This window comes from Raphanus sativus, chromosome 2, assembly GCF_000801105.2.
Source record: "Raphanus sativus cultivar WK10039 chromosome 2, ASM80110v3, whole genome shotgun sequence".
NCBI lineage: Eukaryota > Viridiplantae > Streptophyta > Magnoliopsida > Brassicales > Brassicaceae > Raphanus > Raphanus sativus.
This window is the reverse complement of record NC_079512.1, coordinates 17,638,006-17,650,116: the sequence shown is the minus strand read 5'-3', so window position 1 is coordinate 17,650,116 and position 12,111 is coordinate 17,638,006. Positions and strand designations below refer to the sequence as shown.

Below are 12,111 nucleotides of genomic sequence, written 5' to 3'. Positions count from 1 at the left end.
GTGTTTGGGTAACTCGATAAAAAAATTTCAAAGTTTTCTATTTCTGTTTGTCAAACTTTGTAAAACTTGCTATTACTTCATTTTAGTGTTTGTCTAAATATGGTAACACTTGGAAAAACTTTACATTCCATTAAGCTGATACAAGTTTTGTTTAGTTATACATCCAAATTCTTTTAACTACTAGGAATCAGACAACATATAACTATCATTATTTTCCTCGCATTATAGGTTTTTAATATTCATAGTTTCCTTAAGAAGTATGATTTCTTCTTTTAACACACCAACTTGGTTGTTTGTGTTTATGTTACTTGGGTTGTTATTTATGTTTGTAGAACTCGGTATAACTTATGATAAATTTGTAAGTATCTCATACTCCCTCCGTTTTGATTTAATTATCGTTCTGGAGCAAAATTTGCGTTTTAAAATAAGTGTCGTTTTAGGATTTCAATGCAAAATTTATTAACAAGATTCTCCAATTCATTTTTTATTGGTTGAAATATAGTTAGTTGTATAGGTAATTGTGTTTTTATTTTGGGAATATAAAAAATCATATGTTTTATTAATATGTGTGCATAAACCTAGAAAGACAAGTAAAATGAAACGGAGGGAGTATTCGCTTGTCAAACTTGGTAAAAATTTAGTATTATTTTTTTCTCCTATTTTAGTAACAAGGTAAACTTTTGTTATTTTTCCATTTCCGTATGTCAAACTTTGTATTACATTGTTTTCAATTTGTATAACTCGGTAAACTTTGCAAAAATTTCCCTTTTTCATTTGTCAAACTCCGGAAACTTAAAAAAAACTCATCATTATAACATTTTTATAGAAATTATGATTACCTGTACAATAGATACAACTAATCGTTGTGTGCATTTCTTTTGGTTTCCGAAGTTGAAGTTTCCCGAGAGCAAGTATGCACTATTATATATGTTTTAATCAAAAATAAAACACAATTCTTTATATTTGGAGTTCTCGCATACCCACCGTTCAAAACAACAATTTCAAAATAGTTATCGTGTGATGTTCAATCAACTAAATTTTTCATAGCTTCTTTACTTGGAGACTCTTAACCAATCTCAATACCCGGCCCATACCATCTTCCGATTCCACCACACCTCAAATTTATTCTACAGCATGTGGAAGCTTAACATATTCACAAATATCAGCTTCTCTCTCTCTCTCTCTCTCTCTCTCTCTCTCTCTCTCTCTCTTCTCTCTCTCTCTCTCTCTCTCTCTCTCTCTCTCTCTCTCTCTCTCTCTCTCTCTCTCTCCCTCTCTCTCTCACACACACACACACACACACACAGATTCATTCAAGCTCCATTCAATTTGGCACTCATCTTCTCCATTAATCCATTCTTGCAGAATTAAAAACTTTTGAAAGGAATGCCTTAGAATCCATACGGGACTTATTTGTCTATGTATTGTTTTCAAATTTGTGTTCACAATTAAATAATTAAGCACTGAGAACAATGGGTCCTCTATCGATTTGAATAATCAAAAACACTAGTATAATCATAAGAAATCGTAACAAATTAGTATTTTGATTCAAAGAATAATTAGAAAATCTAGTACAACTTAGAACAAAATGGTATAACTATGTATAATTATGTATTTATAACCGTACAACTTATATAACTTGGTAAAACTATATTGTATAACTAAGTAAAACTTTACTAGAAAAATTGTATAATTAAATAAACTTTTATTGGCAAAACTGTATAACTTGATATATTATATTGGTAAAACTGTATAAATTTGGTAAAATTTATGGCTAAATTGTGCAACTCATTTAACTTGATTATTAAACATTTTGATTTTTATAGGAGACGATGAGTTCTTCTTTCACAAATATTCACTCTGATTGTGAAAGATACTATTCTAAGACCGGAGATTGTTATGAATTGATTCCAAAAGAAGGTCGCGTGTATGCTAGTGGATAGGATATGAAAGAAGTTGGCTGAATTTGAGTTATATTTCATTGGTACTAAAACCTAAGAGGCAGTTGAAGAAGAAAAACGACATCTTGAGGTGATTGAGCAGTGGAAGATATTGTTCTTCGAGATAGAGACGATGTAGGTATTGGTTGGATAACGTGGAGAGCATGGATTATCTTGTGGGCAATGCTGATATTTGTGAATATGTTAAGCTTCCACGTGCTGTAGAATAAATTTGAGGTGTGGTGGAATCGGAAGATGGTATGGGCCGGGTATTGAGATTGGTTAAGAGTCTCCAAGTAAAGAAGCAATGAAAAATTTAGTTGATTGAACATCACACCATAACTATTTTTGAAATTGTTATTTTGAATGGTGGGTATGCGAGAACTCCAAATATTAAGAATCTGAGAGAGAGAGAGAGAGAGAAGAGAGAGAGAGAGAGAGAGAGAGAGAGAGAGAGAGAGAGAGAGAGAGAGAGAGAGAGAGAGATTTAACGAAATAGGATAATTTAGACTTTGACGATATTTTTGAAGAGTACGAGAAAATGAAGAAGTATGTGAGAACTATTAATAGTATGGTAGAATTTTTGTTTTCATTTTTAGAGCTTTTGGAATTAGTCTCCGTTTTAGTTGGCTAATCTTTAGTCAACTTCTGAAAACATTTTTATTAGAAAGTTTGAAAAAAGATAAAGTGAGAAAAAATTTAAATGAAATCTTTAAATTTTCCATAAAATTTTATAAGGCACACATTTTTTTGTATTGTTTATTTTCTTTTGAAAATTGACTTAATTTTAGAATTACATTAGTTAAACTAATAATATTTGTTTATTTGAGATATTCTAAAAGATATCGTCGGAGTGCTCTTACGTAACTATATTATAATCAAGCTAATAGTAATGATCACTTCCAACTTAAAGGGAGGAGTAGCTCAGTTTTGTGATATACTTACTTTTCACCTAATATTTTAAATGTTTATATATTAATGTTCTTTACTAAGCAATCTTTTCTGATCTGGTTAATTAATGAAATTTCAGTCTGATTGGAACTGAGATTAATAAAAACAAATAACAGAAGTATTTCGGGACGCGAAAATTCCTCTACTTATGATTGTTAATATGCATGGAACTTTTTTTGATTAATATATATTTTTTATAAATTTGTTGAATCTCATAGAATCAAAATCCACCGATAGACCTCTTGGCAAAAACCCACCAACATGAACCGGACCTGAAAGGAAAAGATAAGAAGCAGAGGTGGAGCATTTCGACAAAAGCTCAATAAAAAAAGCTCGAGGAGCTCCGGAATCATCACCCAACATTCACCAGACAACATAACAAAAACTCTACCTAGAACATCAAGTAAAGCGATAACAAACAACAAGAAACGAGGATAAACCCCGACGGTGCCAACAGAGACCACGCCACCCCGTTCGGTCCCCGCGTTCTTCATGTTGTCGCATGAGAGCTCACCAGATCACGTTACTTCCACTACATCACTCTGTCTCCGTGAGTTGAACACCTTCATGCAATCAAGTTACCAACACCGCTCACGCTTTATCCGCCACAACATTCACAACACATCTCGTTGTCTCCATGACATCACGATGTCTAACATTAAAGGTGACATAACATTTACATGTTTTCTCTACGACATCACACTGTCTAACGCGAACGGTGCCATAACATTTACATGTTGTCTCCACGACATCAACGATTTCTAACGTTGTCTCGAAGACATCACATTCTTACTTCACACACAGGCACGCCGCATGCCCGCTCCGGCGATGAATCATGCCAACTCACGCGATGTCCACATGACCCAATAAGAAACATTGCAACGCCCGAGATATACATACTTCCAGCACATTGCACCAGCATACATAAGCCTTAATCCTTTCTCTAGCTCATATACACCTTCGACATATACATCACCCTTATATACCATAACCCCAATCAATAATATCATTACATATAATTTTCAAACATCATTCAACCATATTCAATTTAGCAACTTATGAGTAGATCTAGGTGTTCACACACTACAATACAATATATATATATATATATATATATATATATATATATATGTGTATATGTGTATATATATTATATAGGTTACTTATCAAACAACTACACGTATGCTTATAGATAACACATATGTAAGAATGGTCTAGCTAGACACTAATACTATGAAGCGATAAGGAATGAAGGAAGAAGAAATCACATTAGTCCTCACATTTGCCTTAGATATGCGAATGGATAAGAGACAAGAAGCAGATCTGAAGTTTACAGCTTTCCACGAACCAAATCTACAACATAAATGATTGGTGCTACTACAAAAGAACCTGGGACGAGAGATCCAAGATAAAAGAGAAGAACGAGATGGAGAAAATGAGAATTATGGTTTCTTACCTCACCAGTGACCAGATTTAAAAACAAGACAAGGCAGATCTAGAGAACGGGAGAGATAGGTTAATTGCAGATCTCCAATGGCTTGGCATTGTCTCCAGCGAAGCGAGAAGGCTTCTGAGGCGGTAACATCAAGCCGGCTTCTTTGAGGGTATCATACAGAAAAGAGAATAAGATGAAGAGAATGAAGAAAGAACAAGATGTGAAGATTCAGATCTGAGAAGAAGGAAGAAAGAGAAGAAAGCGGCTAGGATTTTAAGATCTCTTTGAAATTCTGTAGGGCTTCGCTCTAGTTTCTAAATGGGAGATAAAAGAAAGAAGAGATTCCATTTATAGGAAAAGAGATGGAAATCCTAGGATTTACTACACAGACCAGAATTAAAAGAAAGGAGAAATAGACTTTGGCCTAAACCAAGCTAATTAACAAGAAAACAAAACCATATCGGTTTAGGAGAACTGGGATTTGACAACCTCACCCACTTAACTGGGATTTTGTCCCGAATTCCGAACGGAGACAGGGAAAACTCAACCATTAATTTGGATATTACGAACTTGTTCAATTCATATTGATTTGAGTCGAGACTGACACTCTAGGTTAGGACTAGAGAATCTTTCCCAAGCTCCGATACCACTTGTGACACCCTGACCCATCATAGGTGAAATAGTCGACGATATTAGGACACTTGTCTCCAGCCACAAGGGCCGAAACAATGTGTCTTTAGGATCCCATGACGTCTTTGACAAAAATCCACCAACATGAACCGAACCTGAAATGAAAAGGAATGGAGGGGTTTGCATTTCGACAAAATCTCAGCGAGGGAAGCTTCAGGAGCCCAAAAGTCATCACCCAACATGCACCTCACAACATAACAAAAGCTGCATTCCCGATCCAACGATGAATCATGCCAACTCACGTAATCGCCACATGACTCAACAAGAAAAGATGTAATTCCCGAGATATACATACTTCCACCACGTTTCACTGGCACATATAGGCTTTAAGCCTTTCTCTAACTCATATACACCTCCACATATACATCATCCACATATACCATAGCTCCAATCAATACAATCATTACATACAATCCTTAAACATCATTCAACCATATTCAATTAGCAACCTATGAGTAGATCCAGGTGTTCACACATTGCAATACAATCATGATATAGTTCACTTATCAAACAACTATGCATATGCTTATAGATAACACATATGTATGAATGGTTTAGGTAGAAATTCCTACTATGAAACGATAACGAAAGAAGGAAAAAGGGATCACATCAGTCCTTACCTTGACCTTAGATCTGCGAATGAAAAAGAGAGAAGAAGCAGATCTGAAGCTTACAGCTTTCCCCGAACCAGATCTACAACAGAAATTATTGGTGCTACCACCAAATGACCCATGATGAAAGATCTAAGATAAAAGAGAAGAACGAGATGAAAAAAATGAGAACTAGGGTTCCTTACCTCATAAGTATCAGATTTAGAAATAAGACAAGACAAATGTAGATGTATATCAGTTTAATAATAAACTTAATTATAAAAGGTATACATATAATTAATTATCAGTTTGATTATCTACTTTTTTTAAATAGAATCATTCGACTTTTCCATTAGTGATTTTTAATTTAAACCATCTCTCAAAAATATTAAATATATATTTTACCATACTTCAACAAAATTATTCTTTTTTCATAAGAAATACACTCTCAAATTATTCAGTCTAAGAACTTCATATTAAATGTGATTATTTATTTTAAGAGATGATATAAAAATATTTTTGATAGTTTAAACACACTATTTTAATAAATTGAATATATATATATATATATATATATATTAATTTTAAAAAATATTTTATGAAGAATTCTAATTTTGTATTATAATTTTAAACATTTTCTATAAAATAATTCATTGATTTTGTAATATACTAAATTTTTAAAAAGTTATTATTAATTGATAAAAGTATTATTTATAAATAAAAGTTAATATTTTGATGCTATTTCGTATATATTCTATACTCATTTACTCTGTTATATTAAAATAAAAAGAAAATTATATGAAACTACACATGACAAATCATATTATATGATTGAACTTAACACTTTATTTTAAAGATATAAAATTGCATTTTGTATAAATTAAAAATAAATAATACATAAATGTTCTCAAAACATGTTAAAATTAGTAAACTATATAATTCATTTATACAAAAGTGAAATTGTCATATCTTAAATTTTTAGATAGACAATCCCCTTTATATTATTTTAGAAGCGTTATTAGTATTTAACCTTTACCTCATGTGTTATTATCAAAAATGTTATTTCTTATGGAGAGACATGCATCCAGATCTACAACATAAATGATTGGTGCTACCACCAAAGGACGCAGGATGAGAGATCTAAGAAAAAAGAGAAGAACGAGATGGAGAAAAAGAGAACTAGGGTTTCTTACTTCAGTAGTAACCAGATTTAGAAAGAAGAGAAGACAAATCTAAAGATCGGGAGAGATTGGTTAGTTGCAGATCTCCAATGGCTTGGCTTCGTCTCCAACGAAGAGAGAAAACTTCTGAGGCGTCAACATCAAGTTGGCTTCTTTGAAGATCAAACAGAAAAGAGAAATCTTGAGAAGAAGAAAGAGAAGAAGACGGTTATGGTTTGCAGATCTCTGGAATTATGCAGAGTTTTTCTCTAGATTCTAAAAGGTAGAGAAGAGAATGAGAAAATTCATTTTATAGGAAAAGAGGTGGAAATTCTAGGGTTTATTACACGGGCCGGAATTAAAAGAAAGGAGAAATGAACTTTAGCTCAAACTAAATTAATTAATAAGAAAACAAAACCATACCGATTTAAGAACCGCGGGATGTGACAATTTCAATTGCAGATTAGTCTTTTTATCAAAAAATTATATTAATGTTAGCTCAAACAAAATACTTCCAGCATTTTATCGTAGTATATTATAGAGTATTCTTGCCAGAACAAGCAAAAGTCATAAATGGTAAAAAGATAAATTCTGAGACAAAGCAATCCCTCGAATGCAAATAAGCGCGATCAAGGACCAACGCAAAGAACCAAATAAAAAGGGTTAGAGGAAGAATAATCAACAGAAGGCCAAAATCTCTACAAAACAGGAAGAGACATACCTAACGTACCATAAGCACAACCACCAGCTAGAAATAACAAGCACCTCACAAACTAAATAAGTACAAACAAGAAACATATGCCATCAGAAAACCACAAAATTCTGGATAGAAGGGACCAAAGCTCCAGAGACTAACACCACACATTTATACTAGAAGAAGTAGGGGAAGAAGAGAAACAACCTGAGGGAAGAAGAATGGAGGCCAACCACAGCAAAACCAGAGCCCAAGCTTGAGATCAGAAACAATCTTCGAAATCTACAAAGCATACATGGAGGAAAACACTATAGAAACCTGGAGTGGCAAACATGGCGAAAGGGAGAGACACAAGAGACGCGAAATGTGATAAAGATGCTAAGAGATGAGAGAACAGAGAGGGAAAGGAAGAAGAAACGAAATCAGCAAACCGTGGAACCTTGCTAGAGCTATGAAAGAGAGCATATAAGTTCGATCACCAAAAACCAGATCTTGAAAACCAAGACGAGCAGGAAAGTTCGAAGGTAAGCCAATGACGAAGAAAACAACATCAAAGATGACTAAACTCAGACCCAGCCCAAGGAGATGCAGTTCCTAACATCAGCCAAAATCAAAGGAAAAAGAAAAAGAGGAGCAACCAATATTGACCAGAACATCATACAATGCCGTGAGAAACAACTGTACAACTGGGAACTTATAAACTGATCTATAACAAATACTTGATAATCTCACATGAGAAAAAGTGAAGAAAACAAGAACGCAAAAGTGAGTCTTTTTCCGGTGTTGATTAGAAACACATCACATCGGAAAGATAAACGAAATACATAGATGGTGACAGCTCAATGTCAAAATATGGACAAAGGGCATAAAACATTTTAAAAGAACAATGTTCAAATAATTGAAAAAAAGAAAATACAATTTCTAACACTAAAACTGTTAATCTTAGAATTACCAAATGTCTAAATGCAAAATTATTTGAAATTCAATATTCTTTAAATTAGAAGATCACTTCACCACTAATAAGTATTACAATACAGACAACAACACATTAAAAAACAAACACATAATATATTAACATATTATCTATTACTACATAACATAATATATTAAAATACAAAGCTCTTAATTGATAAAATTGACCATGTAATTACATCATCCAAAAAATCATACTCAACAACAATAAAACAATATCCCGCTCGAACGGACATGCCCCTAGTAAATAGTAAAGTAGAATAAATGTTTCCTAAATTTTTAATGAAATGAAAAAGTTTATTCTAGCAATATTATTTTTTCTTTCATTTCATTTCCACTTTTCTTTTCCACCTTTTAACTCCATTATACAACTAATCACATCCAAAAAAGCTAGAGGGATCAATAGTGGTTATATTTATACAATATGGAGCAGGTTTATATAAGACAACTACGGTGGAATATATATATAAGCATAGTTTTGATTTTATATATTAAACGGAGACCAGAAGAAAAGGAAAAAAAAAAAACAGATTGTAGATCGAAGAAAATGCACAACACAAAACCTCACGCGGCCATGTTAGCCAGCCCAGGAATGGGCCACGTTATTCCGGTGATCGAACTTGGGAAACGCTTAGCTGGATCCCACGGCTTTAACGTCACCATCTTCGTCCTTGAAGCCGACGCAGCCTCCGCTCAGTCCCATTTCCTCAACTCACCTGGCAATGACGTGAACGTTGTTGACATCATTAGCCTCCCGTCTCCAGACATCTCCGGCTTAGTGGACCCATCAGCCTTTATTGGGCTCAAGATCTTGACCATGATGCGTGAGGCAGTTCCATCCGTCCGAATAAAGATCGCTGAGATGCAACACAAACCAACGGCTCTGATCGTTGACTTGTTAAGCGTCAACGCCTTACCACTAGGTCGGGAGTTCAATATGTTGACTTTTATCTTCATAGCTTCAAACGCCCGATTACTCGCATTGCTGATGTATTTCCCAACGCTTGAACAAGACGTCACTGACGAGCACATAGTCAAGAAGAAACCCTTAGCTGTGCCGGGATGTGAACCACTTCGGTTCGAGGATACTTTTGATATATTCCTTGACCCGTCCAGCCAGCTTTACCAGGAATGTGTTCCACTCGGTTTACTATACCCGACGGTTGATGGCATTATCGTGAATACATGGGATGATATGGAGCCTAAAACCCTGAAATCTCTTAAAGACCCAAATCTGTTAGGTCGAATCGCCCGTGCACCGATTTATCCAATTGGTCCTATGTACAGGCCGGTTGACCCATCGAAAACCAACCATCCGGTTTTGGATTGGTTAAACAAACAACTGGATGAGTCTGTCATTTACATCTCATTTGGAAGCGGCGGCTCTCTCTCGGCTAAACAGCTAACCGAGTTGGCATGGGGGCTTGAGTTGAGTCAGCAACGGTTTGTTTGGGTCGTCCGACCACCGGTGGATGGTGTAGCTAGCAGTGCATATATCACGGTTAATAGCGATGAAGTAGGAGACGGTACACCAGATTATCTACCAGAGGAGTTCGTTAGCCGGACTCTAAAGAGAGGCCTGGTGATGTCTTCGTGGGCACCACAAGCCGAGATCCTAGCTCACCCAGCCATTGGTGGGTTTTTGACCCACTGCGGTTGGAACTCAATTCTTGAGAGTGTCACTAGCGGTGTTCCCATGATAGCTTGGCCACTTTTTGCGGATCAGATGGCGAACGCGACACTGCTCAACGAGGAGCTTGGAATCGCTATCAGGTCTAAAATATTACCATCGGAGGGAGTGATTTCGAGGGTGGAGATCGAGTGGTTGGTGAGAAGGATTATGGTGGAAGAGGAAGGTTGTGAGATGAGAAAGAAGGTGAAGAAGCTGATGAAAACGGCAGAGAAATCGCAAAGTAGCGACGGTGGTTCAGCACATCAATCGCTGTCGAGAGTCGCCGAGGAATGCCTACGTCGTTTGGAGCATGTGAGAGGCAAGTCACATGATGCCTTGTAATGCTTCCCGTTTTAAAATTTTACGTTTGAACTGCTTGTCATTTGAATTTCTTGGAACATTGTAATTCAGTTTCCGGGTCTTGCGACATGTCACTTGCTATCGCTAATAAGTCATCGATGATTGATTTGTCTGATTACTATTTTTAATCCTCTAAAAAGTCTTGGACTATCATTGGAAATATCAATACTATTAATTCTTCAATATGTCCAATTGATATGAGGTTATGTCCAACTTAAAATATAATGCATTTAAACAATTATGTAGATAAATGTAACCACTTTAATGAAATAGCTTTTTAACTTCCACCTTTGTTCCAATATTTTCGGATCCTTACGTAATACATGGTTATAAATGTTAGGTGAATATTTTTTTATTTTATCTGATCCATCAGATAAATTCACTTCCAGTAAATATTCTTACTAATAAAATAATTATGTAACTATTTCTAAGATGTATGTACATTTTATAAAGCCACCCATTAATTTCAAAATATTACCGATTCACTATTTTCCATACTACAAACTGTCAACTACCTTACGAAGTTCAATAAATAAAAATTATATCATTTTAAAACAATAATATTGATACTATACTTTAATAAATATTATTTTCACTATACAAATTAATGGAAAGGAACTATGGTTTAATTAATGTTTTTATAACACAGTCTAGATGTTGAATTTGATTACTTTTGGGTCATTGAGTTATTAGATTAACAATGATCAACTATATACGCGTTTCTAAATTATGATCCGTCTTTAAAAGGGCGGATAGTGAAACTACAATAAATGTTTTATTGTTATTTATTAACAAATATAAAACGGATATAATATAACAAAACATTTTATACGCATTACCTGATACTGTAAAGAATACTCAAAACATCATTATACTATGTCAATAATGTAACTGTATAAATTTATTACATGATATAAGATGTTATATTCATCAATTAAAAGGTCAGAAATTCGAAAAATAGGTTGAAATTATTGAATAGCATTTGGGCTGAATTAAACAGAAAAAGGGTTGAATATTGACAAAAGGAAAAACACAACCCGGTTGTATTAGAAAGAAATGGGTCCGAGAATTCTGGATAGGAGATACGTATTGATTAATAAAGGTGGTTACTGTTATAAAATATGATTTATTTTTTAAGTAGGTAATATAAATAAAAATAGTTGGATCTAATTTTTTATCAATTGGTCATGAATCATGATGCTAAATTAATAGAATAGATTAAATTTTTTATTAATTATATTAAAAATATTATACATTAAAAAGTACAAAAAATAACTAAAAACTACAAATATAAAACTTAAATTTCTAAAAAAATTACAAAACAAAATATATGATGATGTGCAAAACATTGTGATGTCAAAATCTAGTGTTGTATATAATTCAGATATTTGACCTCGATCTACAACGTTGATTAAAAATCTCGTGTACAGGAATATGATGATGTGCAAAACATTGTGATGATGATGATTAAATTTGTAAGGTAATATGATTATTTTAAAGTCTAATCATTCATAGAAACCACTCTCAGTATTGAAGATATTACAAATTTACGAATTATAAGTTAGGTTAACTTTTAGTTACAGAAGAACAAACTTTTCGAAAGAACTTCTGATTATTATTTTTCTTTGTAATCTCAATCAATAGTTT

At 33.9% G+C, this 12,111-nt stretch overlaps 1 protein-coding gene across 1 annotated transcript; it reads left to right on the top strand.

Annotated features, from left to right (window-relative positions):
• The first annotated feature begins 8,811 nt into the window (after positions 1–8,811).
• On the top strand, positions 8,812–10,576 carry LOC108840649 (UDP-glycosyltransferase 72E1-like). Its single transcript, XM_018613476.2, has one exon. The coding sequence runs from the start codon at positions 8,857–8,859 to the stop codon at positions 10,444–10,446; it is 1,590 nt and encodes a 529-aa protein (XP_018468978.2). The 5' UTR covers positions 8,812–8,856; the 3' UTR covers positions 10,447–10,576.
• The last annotated feature ends 1,535 nt before the right edge of the window (positions 10,577–12,111 follow it).

Excerpts from the sequence above, each read along its gene's own strand:
- LOC108840649 (XM_018613476.2), top strand. The coding sequence starts at position 8,857 with ATGGAGCAGGTTTATATAAGACAACTACGGTGGAATATATATATAAGC.